Source organism: Leptosomus discolor, chromosome 1 (assembly GCF_034619465.1).
Source record: "Leptosomus discolor isolate bLepDis1 chromosome 1, bLepDis1.hap2, whole genome shotgun sequence".
NCBI classification, from domain to species: domain Eukaryota; kingdom Metazoa; phylum Chordata; class Aves; order Leptosomiformes; family Leptosomidae; genus Leptosomus; species Leptosomus discolor.
In genome coordinates this window covers 157,703,057-157,723,965 of record NC_141391.1, presented here as the reverse complement: position 1 = coordinate 157,723,965, position 20,909 = coordinate 157,703,057, and the positions used below count along the sequence as shown (strand labels likewise).

The 20,909-nt window shown below is 41.9% G+C and overlaps 1 protein-coding gene across 1 annotated transcript in view; it reads right to left on the bottom strand.

The window, feature by feature from the left end:
* The window catches only part of STAB2 (stabilin 2), an 87,430-nt gene that overhangs the window by 36,170 nt on the left and 30,351 nt on the right, over positions 1 to 20,909 (bottom strand). Inside the window, exons 18-35 of the mRNA XM_086468242.1 lie at positions 20,120 to 20,272; positions 17,116 to 17,178; positions 16,248 to 16,331; positions 14,956 to 15,042; positions 14,308 to 14,419; positions 12,858 to 13,038; positions 11,740 to 11,833; positions 11,365 to 11,523; positions 10,874 to 10,969; positions 9,990 to 10,085; positions 8,940 to 8,987; positions 6,396 to 6,532; positions 5,908 to 6,022; positions 4,863 to 4,940; positions 4,596 to 4,688; positions 4,375 to 4,482; positions 1,483 to 1,614; positions 270 to 395 (exon numbers count right to left, since the gene is read on the bottom strand). Of these exons, the coding sequence (XP_086324368.1) occupies positions 270 to 395; positions 1,483 to 1,614; positions 4,375 to 4,482; positions 4,596 to 4,688; positions 4,863 to 4,940; positions 5,908 to 6,022; positions 6,396 to 6,532; positions 8,940 to 8,987; positions 9,990 to 10,085; positions 10,874 to 10,969; positions 11,365 to 11,523; positions 11,740 to 11,833; positions 12,858 to 13,038; positions 14,308 to 14,419; positions 14,956 to 15,042; positions 16,248 to 16,331; positions 17,116 to 17,178; positions 20,120 to 20,272 (1,962 nt within the window). The remainder of the gene's footprint in view (positions 1 to 269; positions 396 to 1,482; positions 1,615 to 4,374; positions 4,483 to 4,595; positions 4,689 to 4,862; positions 4,941 to 5,907; positions 6,023 to 6,395; positions 6,533 to 8,939; positions 8,988 to 9,989; positions 10,086 to 10,873; positions 10,970 to 11,364; positions 11,524 to 11,739; positions 11,834 to 12,857; positions 13,039 to 14,307; positions 14,420 to 14,955; positions 15,043 to 16,247; positions 16,332 to 17,115; positions 17,179 to 20,119; positions 20,273 to 20,909) is intronic.

The window sequence follows — 20,909 nt, the reverse complement described above, 5'->3', positions numbered from 1 at the left end:
AGATGTATTGAAATTGTGTGTTGTTATTATTTTCTGAAAATTAAAGCTCAGAAATTGCTACTCTGATTGTATTTTATCTAGGCTGTCAACACACTACAGGATCAAAGCTGTCATAATAGATGCTAAAACTCTGGTGAGAATATTCTTTGTGGAAAATGCGGGCATTCCTTACTGGGACATAGTGTCATGTATTCTGCACATTTTAGCTGTGTTTGGCTATAGATTTCTTGGATGGGCCTTTAAACATCTGTATGAACAGAACCACTTACGATGATCACGGTATCATTGATGTCACATCTGTTCTTCTGGATTTCCAGGACCTTTCCCAATCCATGAATAATTCCTTTGTCTGTTGCAACATTTGTGTAGCTTATAGGCGCATCATTTATGAATAGCTGCAAAAGAAATGCAACCAGCTAGAAAGCAGCAGAGTTGTTTGGTAGCTATCTGGTAACTAGAGGAATAGCAGGTGAAAGAAGGAGCAGCGTACAAATCTCACTTCAGGAAAACTGATGAACATAGTAACTTCAAGCACTTGCTCATGTCCCACTTGCTGCATTTAACAGCTTCACTGGACTGGAGGGCATGAGATGACTTGCAGTCTGCTGAAGTTTCTTAGCAACAAGTTTTGGCAGAGCAGTTTTTTCCACCGTGGGGTGGAAAGGTAAAGGGTTTGAAGAGGGAGCCTAAAGCAAGCCTAGAGCTGGGTGTGCTGCCTGTGGGGGATGAGGGGCATCAGGGAAACCCTCCCAGCAGCTGCTCCTTCAAGGAGGACTTTCATCATCTCGCTGCTACCCCACACGCCCATCATGACCTCACCAGCAACAGCCCCATGAGCAGATGCTTTTCCAGGGCTCTGCAGTGGACAGAGCAAAGAACGGGGCTGAAACTGCGTTGATGAGAAGCTTTCTGTCTTCTTTTGCCTATGCCCAGTGTGAGCTCTGGGACATAGGGGAAGGTGGACTGACTTCCCCTCATGGCTGTGCCACAGAGTTGGTTGTGTTACTTAATCTTGCTGTGCTTGATTTTCCCATGAGTGGTGTTGAAAGGCAACTCATATTTGTTGCCCAGTGCGTTGCGCTCTTAGGATTGAAAGTGAAGTAAATCCACAGAAAACAGAATTAATGTTTTATGATTGAAGGCATGTTTCTAATAGCTCTTGGAAGTCAGATTAATAACTGCTTTGCGATGCAGGCTTGTAAGTGCTAGAGATGGACATCCACCACAGCAGCTTCTAAAATGCAATGCCAAATGTGAACGGCACAACTGAAATAAAATTCAATCAAAGATCCCTTCAGGGGTGACTTTGGATTAAGCAGGTCTGAGAGAGGTTGCATTTTAGTGACAACTTTTGTGCTACTACGTCCCAGAAGCTAACAGGGGGGGCACAGCTCCTTTTGACTGCATAGTAATTTAAAGTTGAAGCTGGATTAGTAAAAAAGCAGGAAACTTGTTTCTTCAAGCAAGTGCAGACAGCGGTACCTGGCCATCGTGGAGGAAGAACCCAACCTGGTAGGAGAACCCTAGCATGGTCTCCTTGTGCATGCCGTTGTGCAGGTTGTTCTTCAGGAGCTTCTCATCCAGCATAATGTGATAGCGGATTTGGTCTTCATCCTGTAAACACACAATTAAATTCAGATTTATGTAAAAAAGCATGAAAAGTTATTACAGATAGCTTTTCCCGAAGGGTATAAGCCAAACGTTGATTGCCTGAATTTAAGGAGAAGCTTCTCCAGCCAGTAAGTTGTTTCGGATTTCCTACTGTGGAGAGACTGCATTCCTGTCATAATGAAACTTTTGTTGACCATGGGGGATGAAAGGCTATTGAACTGGCAGGACCAAGGTTTGCTTGAGCCTGGTAGTGTCCCTTTATGTGTACAGGGCTGGCTGACAGATTCAGGGAGAAGGTAGTCAGATGACTTTTTAGGACTCTGAACTTTGAGTTCATTTGACATCAAAAGTTGCATATTTGTGAGTGCCTCTATAATCTTCCCCATACCCATTCCTTCTTCCTTTGGGAGTCCCTGGATCACCTACAGATGAACTTTTACACTAATTTATTATACTAATTACATTTTCTGTGTCATTAAATTAATTAATTTACAGTCATTCAGTCAATAAAAGTTAGAGCCACATCTGTTAATTGGAAAGTTTTATATGCCACATTGCTAAAGTGTATTCATTTTTCATTGATGTGGTGAAATTACTCCCTGTACATCAAAATTTTTGTAAGGGCTTCCCAAGGCTTCTACATCTTTTTCCAAATCAGAAGACTCCCAGAGCTTTCCCTGACTTGGAGGAAGAAGCAGAAGCAGGATGTGTTTTGTGAGAGATTTGTAGATGTGAGAGCAGCTGGGGCATTTGGAGGGTTTAGGAGCTGCCTAGACAACAGATATAGTGCTGCTGTAACTCTATGTCTTTGCAAGAAAAGGTGCTTGTGGGAAATCCTGTTGCCTTCTGTTCCCTTGTTCTGAACATTTATGCTGCTTGCTGTTCTGCTCTTTCAGAAGTGTGTGAAAGCGTGAAGCAACCCCAGGTTGCAAGATTTGTGGTGTTGACTGGCTTTGCCCACAGGGTGAAATAGTGGTCTTTACATCTCTTAGGGTGGGACCCATTTGGTTTTGATTTCCATAGATTTGACAAAGAAATATTTGCAGGCACGAGGGTGGGAATTAAGATAGAGCTTATCTCTGTCAGTGTCCAACCCTATTTAATCCTCCTGACTTGGATGCTTTGGAGGAAAAGTTAACTCTCATCTATCTTCATTTCTGTCTTTAATCACCAACAGAATGAGAGCAAAACCTTGTTTCATCAAAGACCAAGCAACGGGGCCTCTTCCCTGTACTGATCTCTTCCTTCTAAGGCAGAGTTCTCTCAAGAGGATAAGGTCTAGGCAGGCCTAACCTTATGGTTGTTCTGTGATTTTTCTTTGTCAGATTGCCACACCAGACAAGGTTGGGAGGATGGATGAAAGACAGAAGAACCATCGGTAAGCTGTGGAAATGAAAAGGATTTCTCTGTGTGTGTGTAACCTGAATTCAATGGGATTGATGTCGCATGTGTCTCTTGAAATCTGTTAAAAGTGCTTCTTACGGTGATGCAGAGAAGATGATGTTGTGTCACGAAACAATTAAAATAGCATTCAAAAGTAATTTGAGCAGACATAGTTTGATCACACATGAATTCTTCCGGTGAGGCAGTCAGTAGGACTTTTGCTGTGGGTCTGCTGGTTGGTGGTAAATATTTTTGGATGTGTCTTTTGAACCCTGTGCTCCTCAGCTTCCTGGCAGTAAATGGAGACCATGAAAGTAGGGACAGAGTGCAGCAGGGTAAATATTTATGGAAGAGGCAGAAAAGTATTAATGTCATCGAGCAGGTCATGGGCAAAGATTCCTCTGTGAGGTGTGGCTATTGATATACGTGATCAATAAAGCTGTTTCAAACTGGAGCAAATATGGAGAAAGGAATGACAGAGGAAATGGATAGATTATCTTGGGAGGAGACAGGATTGAGAAGGCTGTTTGGCCTTGTAAGTATGTCAGGGCACACATGCCAGAGAGAGGACGTTGTTTCAGCTAAAGCATATTTCTGGCATAAGAATAAAGGAATATAAACTGGCTAGAGGTGTGTTGTCAAAATAATATAAACTAGCTCTGGACACGAGGACTGGGGACAGCACGGGAGGTAGGATGGACATGTCTGCATTGGTGGGAGGAGATTGTGGCGAGTTCAGGCATGAGGCTGGTGTGGGGCTCCTGGGAGTGGGCAGCAGCAGTGGAGTTTGCCCAAGAATATTTTTCTAGCCAGGAACATTGCAGAAATTTTTCTGAGCCTTGGGTCTGGCCAATGCTGCTTGTAAACTGGGATTAGAAATGGTCTGCAGAAAGTGGCCGGGCAATAGCATTCCTGCAGGAGTTATAGGGCAAGCATCTGGATAGTTTTAAGAAAGAGTCAGAATATTTTGTGGCATTATTAATGACGGGGTTGGCAGTGATGACAGGGAACAGGACTTGTTCACCTAGGAAACTCATTTCAGTGTTATTCTTTGCAGTGATCTTCTTTACAAAAAAAATCAAACCAAAACCAATCAACCAACTGAAAAAAAAAAAAGGCTACTGATGAAATGTGTTGGATATTATTAGCATGGTTTTAATCTAGAGAAGGACAAAACCCAGGACAAATACTAGACTCTTCCAGCAAGCCAGGAAAACGTAGGTTGATCTATCCCTCATCATCTCCTCTGGTGTTAAACGCAAAACCAAACTTACTGGATTTCTGGAAAACAAATCCCTCTTCCTATTTCTGTGTTCTCTCATTCTTGAAACTGCAATGAGATTCTCAGTTGTTAAGACAAGTCTTGTCAATGATACATACCAGAGTAGTAGACTTTTTATCCCTTAGGTAATTTTCTATGGCATCGTTATTTGGGGCAAAGACTGTGTATGTGTTTGCAGCTTCTATTTCATTTGCCAGGCTGTATTGCTGTTGTGAAACATACAAAACCAAATCAGAATGACCACTGATAGTCTGATACCAGTCCAAATGGAAACAAAGCAGAGATCCCCTTCTGTTCTTAAAACAATGTGAAAGCTTACAATAATGTAGCCCCTGAAAATGGAGTAATCAGGCATTTGCTCCAGGCGGGCCAGCAACCTCGGCATGACAGTGCTGCGGAGGGGGGTCAGAACCTGAAAAGGGAGCAGATATCCTATGTCAGTGCATGTGCACATGCTGTGGTTGCACCTGCAAGGATCAGATGCAGGACAAAATTCTGTTCTGTGCAAATTCTTTTTTCCAAGAGCTGTTAATTATTTTCTGCTGCTTGTGGTGCAGAAACAAATCCTCCCTATGCAGCCATATACCTTATCAATCACGTGTATGATCCCATTCGTGGATGTGATATCACCAGCCACAATGTGAGCGCCCTCGAGGGTGAGGTTCTGAAAGAGGGACAGGAGAAAAGGTTTGCTTTTCCTTTGCAGTGGTGGCATTTTCCCAGTAGTTCATGCTGTGGATTTCCACACCTTCCCAGATGCTTTCCTGGGGCTCCCCCACTGCTCTACCCATGCCAGTCTGCACCAGCGGCCGGGTTACCCTCAGGGAACCACGTGCAGGAAAGGTGACTTTGGGACTCTGCTATTCCCTCTGTGCAGACCAGCAAAGCCATGGGGTTGCTTGCACTGGGGTTGTTACTCGGGGTAGGTGCACTCACCCCCATCCCACGGCAGGGTGAACTCCTGTGCTAATTCATGCCCTTCTGTTTCTGTGTAGGTTTGAGGGACCCCATTCATGATTTTTCCCTCGGGGCATGGAGGCGGGGGGAACTTTTCCCTCCTTTAATGGGGATGAAATTCTTAAATGTGCCATATGTATTTCTAGAAAATCCTCTTCAGAATGTGGAGTACTAAATAAAAAGACTGAGGGGAAAGTGCTGTCATTTGTAGTTATTTAATGTTAAAAAAACCTTTAGGTGGTTTGGGACTATCAAGTTGCCCACGTGGACATGTACACGGTATCACTGCTTCCTCCTATCTTCCCAACTCCCTCAAAAAAGTTATTTGGTTTCCTTGATGCTCTTTGTCTTAAATCAGTTCACACAGGCTGCTACAGGCAGGGACTGTGCTTCCGCTTGGCTATGAGATTGTCCAGGTTTTGCTGCAGCCTGGGACGTTAGGAATAAATAATATGGTGGACAAATTTCAGCTAGGTAAAGTGGTGGAGAAAATCAAGTTAATAGTTCTCCCAGAGGGCCCAATATAATTGATCTATGCCTTTAATTTTACAACATGGTCTTTTTCTAAATACGGGTACATAACGTTTGTGTGGTTTTGTAATACAAAGACAGTCAATGGCAGTGATGGTCAGGGTTTGATATATAATACCACAGTGGTTTGCAGGTCATCTCACCCCATTTTCTTTGGACAAGTGTAGGAAGTTGCTCTTTAGAGATGTTGGCAGCATGTCCGAGGACGATAAATTCTGGAAATCAGCAAAGCTGTAAGCTCCTGTCAATACATGATATCTAAAGGAAATTAATGATTAACAATCATTAAGGATTTGAAGGTTTTGTATTTTCTCTTTTTCTGTCTTTTCAGATAAATATGATTGGTGTGTCTATAACTGTGATTTAAAGTAGGAATTGTTTGTACAATGCCTAGTTCAGCTGTGTTCTGATCTTAGCTTGGCCTTTAAACATTTCTGACATAATACAAATAACGCCTTTGTTTTCAGTGGAGTTGCTCCAGAGATTTACACCACTGTAACTAGAAGGGGAATCTTGTGTCCCTCCCATAAAATTATACTAGCTGTCATGCTCTAGTGGCTTCAAACCAAAGGCTTGTTTAACATAAAAAGCAATTCATTAAAAAACCCCAACCCCCAAACAATTAACATACTTCAGTAGAGTTGGGATGTTACTCTTTGACATCCAAAAGTCTTTCTCATCTTCATCCATGTTTTCAATTGCTTGGAGAGAAGGCACGAGGACGGTTAGGTTTGAGGTGGTGGACAACACTGAGTTTATCTCAGCCTCCTGCATGAAAGTAAAGAGGGTAAAATAATTCATCCTACGGACAATTTATAAATAGCACCCAGTGACTTCTTAGCAAGGTGGAGTATATGACGTGCTTTGTGACCAGCCTGGAGAGGAAAAACTATTATACTGAGCAATGACTCGAACAAAAGTACTCAGACCTGTACAAAAATAGTAGATGAGTGTCTATTTTTCACAGAATAGATTGCCAGCATTTAAAGGGCAGAAGCAATGTTTAGGTCAGAATTGTGTTTTATTATGAAACACCTAAGTTACCTCCCATAAAAGTTAGTCTGTCTCATGGATTCTATTTTATGCACATGAATGTTTAAAAAAAAATATGGTGAGAAATACTAGTGATTACTGATAACTTCAAGTAACCCGATCTTACAGAGCACTCCATGCTATTTAGTAAATGAAGGATTATGAACCATGAAATAAGAAACCCACATGACACAATGTTCCTATTTGCAATAAGACTATTTAACATGGCTGGGATTTTTCAAGATGTCCAAGGGATATCTGTGCCCACTAGCACTGCAGTGGAGCTTGCTGATGACAGCTCTAATTTTAGATGGAGGATGTGGGCTCTGTAGCATGCATGGACTGATTCATCTTCCATATGTTTGTATCTGCCTTAAGGACAGAGAGAGCCTCCACTAGAGAGGATTTTTCCAGTTGTGTGGATTTTTTTGTGGGGTAGAAAAAGGAGACCTAAAGATTTGAATGTGATCTTGCTGAAGCTATTGTTCTCTAAACTTTTCAGAAGCTCCACAACTTGCCATTTTTGATACTGCAAAACTTGAGGCAGCAATATGAGCTTGGGTGTTCTACTTTTTTGCAGCTAGTATACTGCCTGGAAGCTGGCTTGTTTTGGATAGTCCTTCAATACCCGTACTGGGTTTTAAGTCAAGAAGGGAACCAGTTCCTTTAAATAGCTGGGAATTTTGTCTTTGTTAAGATCATCTTTCTTTCTAGCTATCATCACTGTCACCTTCCAAATATTTAAATATAGAAATAGCAACAGACTTCCCTTTCTCATCCTTCTTCCCCAGTAAGAAAAATACTTGGTTATGAAAAGTGGTAAACACCACATTCCTACTCAAGCATGAAGTTAAAAACCCCACATATGGAAATACCTCCCTATTTTGCTCATGTTTGTAGATAGTTATTTAATTTAACGAATACCATTTCTCTGAAGTGTAGCACAAATTTCCAGATCCCTGTTTCAATAGGTTGTACAGAATCTTCTCCCTGATTTCCCCCCCACCTGGCTTCATTATCTAAAGAGCCCATTAGCAGGTGAACAGCTTTTCCTATTGTGCTCATTTCTTTAATTTCATTAGTTTCTCTACACAGTGTCCAGTGCTGCAGCCTGAGCCCAGGGCCAGGCAGATAACTGATTTAAATTAGCCACACTGGCCTCTCCTTTAAGCAGCTCCCTGAGGTCCCTGTTGCAATTGAGTGCTTTAATGATCCCTGAGCTGTCTAACTTTGAAAAGCATGAAAGCAGCTAATATGCTGAGACTTCTGCTTCTGATGCTATTCATTAAAATATGTCTGTTCCTTTCTGTTTGTCCTGTATTTGCTATACACTTGTATTTAGGTTTTAAGCTCTTTGTGGGAGAAACTGGTTTTGATCTTTATTCATACAGTGCCAACCACAGTGGGGCAGGACCTCTAATGTTACTAGATGTAAGGTAATAGATGATAGCATATGAAAATAAAGTAGACAGTGACAATCAATCTATCTAGAACTTTTTTTTTAATTGAAATTGTTGTTTCTTCCCTAAACTGAAGCCAAATAAGATAATCTGTTTCTTCATGTCCTGCACCTCAGTCAAACCTGCACAGGCTGAGATTTTTCCTCCTTGCTTGCTGTGTACCAGCACAGTGACCAGCCATACAGTTGCATTTTCCTGGCACAGGGCTCAGTGAAAATGGGAAGGGTAAGGCATTGCTTTCTGTCTCCACTTGCTTGTAGCTTTGTAGCATGAGGGAAGTTGGAAAGAGCCACTTGGCCTATTCAAGTTCTGCTTGTACCCCATTGCTTGTCATCTGGATTACAGTGCATTTATGTGCAGAGCTAGTGATGGCTTATATAGCCCCTTGCCTCAGAGAGTGAGCTTGTAACTCGCTCTTCTGCTTGTGGAGCTTCCTTACTTGCCCAAATTTGGGATCAGAATTTGGTTTTCAGGCAGAAATAGGGAACCAGATCATCAGCCCTTGATGATGGGTTCTCATCTCCTGGTGGGAGAGGCACTCTGATGCCTCTTGGGCCTTTGCTGTGTGGTGAGAATATTGCTGGGAGGTCCCCATTTTGTAAGACTAAAAGGCTCATGGTTTTTCATGCAAATTTGAACATGCTAAAAAACCCCCCCAACAACCAGCAATGAAGTGTACTTACATCAACCCATTGGTTAAATGCAGCTGCTTCTGATAGAGTAGATAACTCCTGATTAGAAACAGAAAGAGAGAGCAATGAGTATGTAAGCTATAATTAGCTGTACCAAAGTACTCTTGCTGCAGCCTGTGGTGTAACCCACTGTGTCTGGCCTGGCTGATGTGACATGAAGGAGGAGGTTTTCAGTGTGTGTGAAAAGGACAGATGTTTGTGTTTTTCTAGTACTGGTACTTCCTGGTAGTGGGAATGGTGAGTTACCAACTCTTTTGAAAATTGGGTCATCTATTGCCTAGGTGTATTAGGTGTACCTGACCTTGGTAAGTAACGTGTACTGACCTCAAACTAAGCATTAGTTTTCTGGTAACGTAAACATAAATCTCTTCTTCAATGCAAAATTAATTGAAAAAAGGTATGTTGTTTTGCTTGGTATTTGTACAGCGTCTTGCATATCATCCTGCAAGTGGAGAACCTTTATTCTGCCATAGTACTTCAAATAGAGATAGATGATGGTATAAGCAGGGATGGCAGAGAGTGCTAAGAGCCATGTAAGATGATTACCAGTGGCTGGGACAGCCGACACTTTCATTTTTTCTGTGCTGTTAAATGCGTATTTATTTCACCAATTTAGCTGTTTTGGTTTTATTTGCCTGCCAGTCAGTATGGTATATTTTAACACGATAAATTGGCCGTTTCCAATGAGATAAGACCTCAAGGCAGAACTTCAGAAGAGCTGTGTGCTTGCTGCTCCCAGCTGGGAGGTGAGTGCTTAGCGCCTCCACATGTTAGGCCTCCGGGGCTGGCATTTTTCAATTTGTCTTAAAGAAATATGCTTGGGTCCCTTAGGCCCCTTTCCAAGCTATGTTTTTAAACACAACAGATCATTTTTGTGTCAGGTAAGAAGAGTCTCCAGCAGGAACACTGTCTGCAGATAGCACTGGTGGGCATCATATTTTTCTAACTCTTCATAATGACTTTGTTATCTTTCTGGTTAAGATCCAGTGTGAGAACTGTGCAGTGGGTTCTGCGCTCAGAGAAGGTGACCATCTTACTTACATCTGCAGCATTTCCATAGCATATTCTACCATCTCCTTCATAGCCCTTTGGGCACACGCACTCCCAGCCATGAGAAGACTCAAACTGACAAGTTGCCTTTGAAGCAGAAAGAGAGAAAATTTGACAAATACTTAGGAGACCACTCAAGAGCAAGGATGGTCTGTAAAGCCTCTTACTGAAACTCATTCATATACAAACATAAACTTAATAAAGGCTCTTTGCACCATCTTCCATGGATGTCCCCACCATCCTATAGGACAAACTCCACCAGCTGAGGGCACTAACTCCCTCACCTGCCCACCACGCACTAAGTTTGTAGGAATCTAAACCCTTGCTCCATCCTTTCTTACTTCCTTCCTACAGAAACAGGGCCCTGTTCCTTCACTGAACAATGGCAGATCCATCCTCTGCTCCCCAATGCCTTTGCTTTAGCTCTGTCCCTGTGTCCTACCTGAGGTTGGCGTGGCTCTTGCAGGCCCTAAAGAGCACAGCAGAGCCTGCAGGTCTGCTGAACACATGCAGCTACTGATAAAGCTGATAGGTTGCTGCATAGAGATGCGTGACTTGGGTAAACACAGCAACAGGCTAGTGCATCTAAATTGTAACTGCTAGTAGAGAAGCAGCATTTATTTGTTCCAGGATCAAGATAGTCCTTCTGCACAGGCAGAAGTGGCAGCAGCCCTTGCAGTCCATCCTCAGTGCATGTACCATAGCGAAGTGGCTCACACACCTTTTTTGGCACTTGTAGCACTGCTTGGAAAGCTTTGTTCTGACTCAAACAGAAATTGCAGGCTTGCAATGGCAACTAAATTCTATGGTGTGTGCAGGAGGCGAGGTGTGATATGTATCTGAACACTTTGTTCAGGGAATGATCAATTACTCACCAGATGATGGCATTTTCCATTTTGTTCCAGGCATGAGTTTATGGGTGTGCATTCAATTCCATTTCCCCGAAATCCATCCTTACACTTGCAGTCATTCTGTCATTTCAATAAAACACAGCAATTCATTAAAATGATTAAAATAGTGTGCATATTCTAGATGTGGTGAATTAGTCTCTCTGTGTTTCTGTGTATCTCCATTGACTTCAGTGGAATGACACTGATTAATATCTCCAAAAGACCTTTATACCTGACATCTACTAATGTACTTACTCAAACGTTGCTGCCAGAACACCACCACCAAGCAGGAGGGAGGGAGGGAGCACTGGGATAGCAACTGAAGGAGACTGCTTTGGGTAGGGACGACGGTGCGGAAATAACCTTGTGGATGGGAGGGAGAGGAGAATTTGGGGATGAAAACAGTGGGAAGCCCTGGCAGAGCAAAATGGGTGAGGACTAGTGCCAAAGGTGGCAATGAATGTGAGAGGACGTACCTGACCTGGCCCAATGTATATGCAGGTGGCATTTTCATGGCACCCTGCCACGGCGGGCAGCAGGCAGTTGTTGATGGCTGAGCAGTCTCTTCCATCTCCTGTCCATCCTGCCTGGCAAATGCATGTGTGATCTCCTGGGCCCGTCTGAATGCACTCGGCCTGGGGGCATGTAGAGGCATCTAGTCAGGACAGTTAGATGGCATCTGGCTTTAGGTGTAAGGCTTGTCTAAGCAATAGTGATGCCTCTATGTGGGGAAAGGGCTTGTAACCGCAGTGAAAATTGTGACTCTTCCTTCTGCCAATGTCTCTGGCCAAGCCTTCCTTACTGCCTAATTTTCTATGGTGTCAGACTCTGTGGGAAAAGCATGTACTTACATTGATATTGCAGCCACCGGGGTTTAAAGCAGCACAAGGATCAACTTTGCTGCAGCTCATGCCATCTCCTTCATAGCCAGGTTTGCAAACACAGCTATAGAGACAAGAGGAGGGAGGCATTAAATGTGACAGGACAGCTGTAAAGTGAAGGGGTTGTTTTGCACTGTAACATGCTATTTATAGGCAGTTTAAAATTGGTAACCTTGGATTCACGATGCAAATAGATTGTGTGCATATATTATGATTTTTTTTTTTTTTTCTAAAATATTGACTGGGTTAATGAAGTCAAATCGGGGATCTATTCTCTGTGTATGAGATGGGGAGTGAAATTAATGCTGTGCTGATGTGACCTTTGCAAAGATGAGCTAATAGCTCTAAATTAATTATGAGCTGGGGTTACTCTTTCTTCCAGTGACACAGAAGATTGCTGTCTTTCTGAAATGCATGCAAGAGAGTGACCCCCCTGTTTCCCTGGATTGTCCCCCTGCCCAAGATTAACCCATAGTGGAGAGAATTTCTTAAGCACCCAAGTTACGCAGCATCCCCCATTCTGCTTTCTGTGGTGGCTCCTTATGAATACACTGCAGCAAGAGTCAAACTTGCTGTGTTTGAACGTGAGCATGAGGTAAGCGTAAGGCAGTAACAGAGTTTTGTGACCAGTCCTGTCAGGACTGGAAAGCCTGTGCTGAAGTCCACAGTGTTGTGGCATGTAAATCTTAGCTGAGCTGACCGGACTGAGCTATCTATCCTAAACTGCTTGAGAGTTTCATTGTTTTTCAGCAAGGCTCAAACTCCTAATTCACTAAGGGATGATTAGAAATAAGAGGTTCCTAAGACCCTTTGTAGACGTTGGTAGGAAGGCAGCCTTCTGAACAATGGTCAGATCTGTATGCATCTATCTTATCAGAATAAATACAAGGTACAGGATAGGGCATTGGGGACTCTTAATCACTACCTTGCAACTCAAGGTCAATGCGGTGTATGTTTATCTTATTTGCTGCATAGCAGTATTGCAGTGGCTGATGTTTGTGTACTGCTACAAGGTGCTGTTTTGATCAAGCAAATAGGAAAGAGCTGCAGCATAGCTAATATTAATTAGATGCAAGTCACTGACTTACCTCACTGCACCATCGCTAAGCTGACAGTCTGCATGTGCATGGCAGAGCTGTAGGGAGGGCTCACAGGGAACAATCAGCTTATCACAGAGTTTCCCTGTATATCCACTTCTGCATGATCCAGGAAGACAGATCCCATCACTGTCTATGCGGTTGTCACACTTCCCATAAATGCAGAGGCACCCTACCAGAGATAAATTACAATGTGCAATTCCATAGTGGTAAAAGGCACTTATCCTTATGTACAATTTCTTAAGAATTGGGTGGGTCCTCCTGTTTTTCTAGAATCTAAACTTTCATATTTTTTGGGTCTCACTTTGTTGGGGAACTTACTGCTTATTTATCACATCCATGTCCTTTTAGGTGTGCTTTATGGGTGACTATTTAAAATCAATTGTGTCTCTGCAGTGCACTTATCTATCAAGCAATTTCAAAATACTTTAGAAAAGGAGGAGCAAAATACTAAGTCCTCGGTTATTAAGGTTCAAGTTATTTCATTGCACAACTTTGGGTGTACTTTCAGTGATATGGGAAGCCTTTTAATACTGAGTCCGCAATCCTACAAATTGTGCAGTGCTGGGCTAGTACGCAGAGCAGCAGCACAGACCTACCAGCACTTTGCTGGGGCTGGGCTGATTAGTGCTGCTGGGAGGCACAGTGATATGCTCAAAGGACATAGTAGGTAAGCCTTCTGCAGTCCCAAGAAGTGCCAGTGGTGACCAGTTTAACCAACATGTATTGCTTTGGTGGGAATGGAGCTTAGGCAGTACTACTTTTTCGTACGGAATTTGTCTCTCAGTTTTTGTCCATGTACCTCTGAACCTTTGAGTGAGCCGTGCTTCATGAATGATGGGCTGTTTCATAGCAAAAAAGACTAAAAACAATTTTGTAGATGGGGAATATGTCTGAATTTGATGTTGTATATTTTGTAGACTCTCAAATGTAATACAGTTTGACATAGCAGCATTAAACCTGTCAGTATATAGAAGATGACTGCTAGAACTATAAGCTATTCAATAGATCAGACATTATTCAGTAAGGATAGTTATTAAGTGGCCCTAAATAAAATCTGTTTGTAGATCTAGTTGTTCTTAGATGAGATATGTTTGACATTGCAGACAGAATCTGTTCTGTTGTGGCCAATACCAGATGGGAATGGAATAGCAAAGATTTTCTTTTCAATTACTTATGTGAGGGAGACAGATGAAAAGAACAACAAATTAGTATAAAGCAAGCTATGGCCCCTGCAGAAAGCCCAATTAAGTCAGTGAGAAGATTTTCACTGACTTTGGGCTTATATACATTTGAAACAGGAAATGAAAGTACCCCAGAGACATCTTGCTCATCTTGCCATAGAGACTATTTAGCGAGCAGTTAACTCCTACCTTAATGTTACTAGGGTCCAAAAGAAATAGTCCATGCTTTTACGCTGAGGAAATACGGCAGTACTTACCTTTGTCACACTGAGGTCCATATTTGCCAGGATCTGAGCAGAACTGACAGCGCGAGCCTTGAAATGCCTCAGCACAAATGCAGGTCCCATTTCCATCCAGGCCATCCATGCACTGTGATATGGAAGAGAGGTGATTTCTATGTATACACTGAAATAAATCTTTATTCTTCCTCCAGAGAAGAGACTATATGCCTGTCCATATTACAACTGTGATGGACTACCAGGAAGAACAACAGCTTTGATGAAAAAAGGTGTTTCAAAACAGAAGCTTTCCTTGTGATTGTACTTTGCTGCTGTGTATTCTGCCTTCCTTTGCATTTTTAAAATAAGAATAGTGAGCTGGGTCATTAGCCTGTGTTGTGCGAAATGAAAGTATCAGAGTGGGTCACCTAGGCCCAGCCTTGCCTGTGTGCTGTGTGTTGGAACCACAGACACCTGCAATTTGGACATCTGAGAGGAGGCAGATTCATTTTCCCTCCTCTGTCTAACTGGGTGTGAAATTCACGGCCATCACTGGATGTAAATGGAGGGTGCAGCTCTTGTGGAGCTTAACATTCCTGTTGTGCAGAAGTGCTTCAGGGACTTTTGGGACACAGCCTGTCCTTCCCCCCCATGGAAGTGCAGGATGCTGCCGGATGCTTTGCTTACCTGCCCGTTTCCTGAGCAGGGTTTGGAGAAACCTCCTGGACACGGGCTGCAATCAGGGCCAAAGAAGCCTTTGCAACACTTTGGTTCCTGTGAAATAAAGCAAATATCCTCTTTTCCAGTGCCTTTGTGCAGAGGCAGTGCACAAAAGACAGCTCTTGATCGTGTTTTGGTCCTCTGGCAAAGGCCTGTAGGGGTATCTGGCTCTTAAAAGGCTGGTGTTGAACCAGAACCACCTCTGCAACGGCCTCCTCAAAACCAGGAGGGGTGTTGGCAGCCCAAGAAGGGGGTGAAAGACCACCAGATCCTTCCCTTGTTCTTATCAGACTCACCAGTGTTAGAAATCCCTGTCCTGTCACTAGTTACAAACATGCCTCTGTGTGTCTGCTCATATTGTGTGCACTCTCCTATTTGCCAGTGGGAGCACAGTGCAATTCGGAGGCAGGCAGTCTCCTTTGCATCTGAGATCAGGAACCTGAAGACATGTTTTACCCCAGGGAGATGCCGTGAAAGCTAGACATGCTGCTTTGATCTTCCTCCTTCCTCTCTGCACCAGTGTGGGATTTAGCTGCTACACAGCCCTAAATGTTTTTCTCAGCTGCGTCTTTTGTTTTATTCATGAATTGGCTGCTGGATCCATTTATTTATTAAGAGCACAGAAAGCGTGTTAGAAAAAAATCTCATTTACATGTGTGATTCAAGGGAAATAGGAATTAGCAAAAAGCTCTCGAAGCTTATGGATTTGTACATTTCTCTACTCGTTACTTAATGGTGGTCATGAAATGCAGCAAGCCTATTTAGAAGCCCCAGGATCCGGAAAGGTGTAAGAACTTCTCAGGGCCTAATGACTTCTGTGAGGACTACACTTGGCAAGCAGAGCAAGCGCAGCGTGGTTCTCAGGAGCGTTTCCCAGTCATTGTTACCCAATATCATGTGAAGTCCTGGGACAGGAGGGGCTGGGACCAGGGGGAACAAAGCTGACCTGTTCTTCATGAGTGAAGCTGTATGGGGTAATGACAACATCTGGGCTTGGAGCCTTATGTGAAAATTCCTGTGTTACAGAGTATGACAGCATTGTTCTTAACAATGTATGGCAGCTAAAAATCCTCACTAGAATTTGCCTGTTTTGCTCTAAGATTTACAGTAGCTCCTCTCAGCTCCCTGTAGAAGGGTATGGAAACTATGTGACATCTCCAAGAATCCCTCAACTCCAAAACGAAAAGTTCACAGTGCAAAAGACAGTATTTTGGAAAATTTTAATATATGTTTCACCTTAAAGAACTGTAACACTATACCTTTATTGTTATATTGCAGGCTCTAGCACAGCCGGTTTTTTGAAAGGTTGAGCCTTCAATAATGCATCTCCGTTTTGAGAAAGGCTGGAACATGTACAAAATGGAAGCATTAGTATTGCTAAGAAACATATAGTTCTGTGACAGAGTCTTATATCACGACATAATTTAACTTGAGAGCAGAAAGCACCTTGCTGTAGTGTTGCATTTTAAAAACTCATTGAATGATATATTTTTTCATAATATGAACTTTCTCTTCATTATTACTGAATAATAGCATCTAGGACTAACTGCCAGTGAATTTTTGTAACATGGGGAATAGAATTCCTGTGGTAGCTAGACTTGAGTTTTTTGTATATGGAGAAATATGCAGACAGATTTGCATCTCTTGAATTCAAAGCATATGGAAGATTTTCAGTCCTTTCTGAAGCTGCTGCTGCAGACAGCAACTTCTGTGAGGATGCTTAATCAAAAGGAAATTTTTAACAGATGTGAGGACTATCTTAAATGTATCCCTCCTCTATTTCTCATTTACTAGCTCTCAAAGCTTAATCATATCAATTCTCATTTCTCACCACTGTCTTCTGCTAAAACCTATCCGAAACAGATCTTAGTTTATATGAGAAAAGAGTCAGAGCTTCCATGAAGGGAGGGGTCTTGCAACAGCAAACAAAAACACACTGAAATTACTCTATCCTTCGTTCATTGCCAAAAAGAGACTAAAGTACCACTTATATTTGTATTTTTAAGTAGTTTCCTGTATTCGTATCTGGTTCTTTTGCTGACTATATTAGGAAAGCAGTAATCAAAACATGGGGACCTCTTCCCTCTATGCATTTTGTACTGGGAATCTGTCAGGAAAGTCACTTACGATGGGCTTTGAATTCTGAGGACAGGTAGCCAGTGTACTTGATAAACAACTTGCACAGATACCCTAGATGGAAGCAATAAGGATAGTCAGTTGAAAAAGCATTATACCAACTATGAGATGCATACTTATGGATGATGTGCCCTGTAAATTTTAAGTAGGTCTGTTCTATAACTTTTAACTGTCACAGCATGGATCTGGATGTGAACAGCAGCACCAGGCCTTTATCTGCTGGCTTTGATTTGTGCTGAGTTGTTGTTCATTTCCACCTTCCCCTTTTTGTCTTCATGTGTCCTTCCCCTACTCCCTTCTTTTAAAGAACTGGCAGCTTCCTAAATGGAAATGTACCGGAGTCGTTTGCTCAACCTAGTATAATATGCTAGCTGATATTTCTGAGGGTCAGGTGCAGTCTGTACACTTAACTTCCATGAGAGTTTTTTATTTCTTCCTAGGAAGATCACAAATTAGTTGATTCTCGTACTTAGACAGTGTGAACAGAAATTTGTCTTGTGTATAGGTGGTGGAGAGAAAAATATTCTTTGCTTCCATGTCATAGGTCCTGTACTCTACTATGATCTGGCAGTGTATAACTATTTTTATGTCCTCACCTTTTGGTTGTCTTTACGCGCTAGCTAATTTACCACCATGTGGTGGTGACAGAGACTGGCAATTACAGTACTGAGAAGCTATAAACTCCAGTGGCAGTTTTAAAGGTGAGTCCTCTGACAGGCTCAACATGCAATGACTTCAGAGAGGTTGAGCCTTTCAGTGTGAGGATATGTCAAAGCTGTGTTGATCATGACTGCTGATGTCTTGTGTTTCAGCCAAGTTAGAATAAAACGTAGAGCTGGCATCTGATGTGTTACTTCACTGTGTTTCACAGTCAGTGGACCTGACACCAGTCATGAACCTGAATTATGGAATTTTCCCTGCAGATTTATCACTGGTGCTGTGGGGAAAGAATCCGTTACTGGTTTGGATTTCGTAGTCCCTCATGTTGTACAGCATTTACAGGAATAAAAGACCAGGTTTACAAAAGCATTTGGGTATCAAATAGTTGAGGTACCAATGCCACTACTATGTTTTAAAGGTATGTGGCTCAGATGTATTTTGGAAATTATATTTGGGCATTATAAAAGCTCTTTCATAAGCTATATAGTCATGCCTGAAGTTGACTTAGGCTCTTAGCTTTCTTTGCATTTCTGAAAATCCCTGCAAGTGCCTCTTTGCTCCTTTAGAACTTAATCTGGCTGACTGCTGTGGAAAATATTTCCTGCTTTTGGTGTTGTTCTCCCTCCTGCTCAGTGCCACTCAGTGTCATGTATTTGCTCCCTTTCTTCACCTGGCATATACCTGCTCCCTCCTTTTCCTGAGGACAGGAGTCCTGTCTGTCCCCTCTGCCACGCTGCAGAGGGGGGAAAGGAAAATGTGTCTGCACTTCCATGCAAGGTTCAATCTGCCCATTTTCAGCAGCAGATTAAAATACTGTCTTTGCACTGAAGTGTGCGAAGCGTAGATGTGTATTCCTTTCCACCAAGTCTGCTGTGGGAGTGATGACCTCTGGAAAGGTATTGAGTCCTGCAGTTATTGCCAGCATTCAGGTACAGTTACATGGCTATGTATGTGTTAGCATAATGGTTTAATCTTTAGGGATGTATAGTTCTTTTAGGTATGTACAACTTCCAGTTCCTGCAAGGTTTGCCACTTTTCACTGGTACCACAAGTAGTATTTACAAGGTGGCATTGCTCTTGTTTTCTGAGAGTGAAGCAGATGCACCATGGCAGGTAAGAATAGCAAAGCTGCTGCTCCCTCTGGTATTCTCCTTGGTAGCAGTGCTCTGTTTAAAGCTTTGGATATTTAAGCATATTTTGAACTATGCATGAAGATTTCAAAGCTGACAAAAGTTCCTGACTTCAGTCTGGAGACTAATTTTTGTGACAGATGTTATTTCCTTTGTCTTTAAATAATTTTTCATAGTGTTGCTTTAGGATTGATTGATGTCAGATGCAGATTGTAGGTAGGTTCCTGCTAGGGAATTCAAATTATTGGAGTATAATTTTAATTTGAAAGGTGTTCTGTTTTTGTATTGGAGATCGCGGCTCAGTGCTCTGCCTGGTTTATGATTATATTGCACATATGGCACTTGGTAGTTACTGCCAGAAGTAATAGTTCTTTACTGCCAGCTCTTGTATTTTCTTCATTAAATTTTGATGCTGTCCAGCTCTGCTGGGAACCTCTTTCAAGGCTCTGGTTCTGGACTGTTGTAAGCTAAGATAGTAAATGTTTCACATTACTGTACCGGAACTGTTACTAGCCCAGATATGTGCTTGGACACAGTCCAGTAACAGCTCATTGGAGCCATGCTTGCTGCAAACTAAAAGCTCAGTTTGAAACTTGGCTATCTTACCAGAAATAGTATCTGAAATTTACCATGTGTAAAGGCCTGTACTGTGTTACCAAACTGAAAAAATTATGTTGAAATCCACTCTTTGAAATATGAAACTGTTTTCTAATTCCTGATTTGAAGAAAGCAGGGCTAGGGGAAATTGTAGCTTCTGAAAATAACATACTTGTAATATATTAATATAAAATTAATTATTACATTAATATTTTAACTTGCTGGCTCCTTTCCCTGCATATTTAGTAGAAATGAAAATACTGATCTGAAGTAGTTTCCCTGGGAACTTGACACTGCCTACCATGTACTTGTACACACAGGTGGGATTCAGAAACTGGAGGAAAATCTTTAACTGGAGAGGCAACATACTTGAAAGGGCTAGTGCAAGAACAAGATGTGTTAAAGTGGTATAGGATGTGCTCATATGAGTTCCCTGTTTGCAGATTATTTGTATCTGTGCAGTACTGCTAGCCAAGTGGCTGTATGTCATATTAATTTTGAAAAATACTCCCCTTTTTATGGACAATGTGAGAGAAAGCAGTAAAGAGGAAGCTGGAGGGTATTATATGGAGCAGTCAAGAGGCAATGATTTGTCATGATTCTCTTACCATTGTGACTTGACTTCTTGTCTCATCACACCGATGTGGTAGAATCGGAACAATTGTGGGTGGGATAAGGACTCCTGCAAGAGTATATATGCGACCATTTTTTGCAACGATATCTGTTTCTTCCATTTCTTCTCCACTCACCAAGACTTGTCCCTATGAAAAAATAAATTATTATTAATAATAAAATTTTCATAGCTTCTGAATTTAATGTAATTTAATTTCAATTATTTCTAGTCATACTTCTTTTTAATTGCTATCTATTCTTTATTATGCTTGTTTTATGCAAGAAGCACGCATATATTGTTCATTTTCTTGGATATTGGTCTACAAGAGCAGTACCTAAATTTTTCCTCTTAATCTGCACTGTGGAACTGATGACTAAAAGACTGGCCAAAATGGGAAGACTACCAGCGACTTCAGATCCTGATTTCAGTGGGCATAAGCATGCTTTCGTCCTCTCTTTGACAAAGGGGGAAAAAAGTCAGAGAGAATCTGTGATCTTTCCAAATTCACAGGAGAGAAAAAAAGGAGTATTTTTTCTGCATTTACTTATGCAACTGCTCTGCCTTTATAAGAATTTTCACAGATGCATCTCTTCTCTAGAATGTTCATATTTGGCTAAAATATGCAAACAACAGAAGAGAGTTCAACCTATCAGATAAGTTTGGCTTAGGAAAAGTAGACAAATTAACACCTTTAAAAAAAGTGTTCACTAGGTTCATCAGTATCAGAAACTATAGCATTAAAAGGAATGAAAGAATATCTATGTGTGCACTGAGAAGTGTTTAAA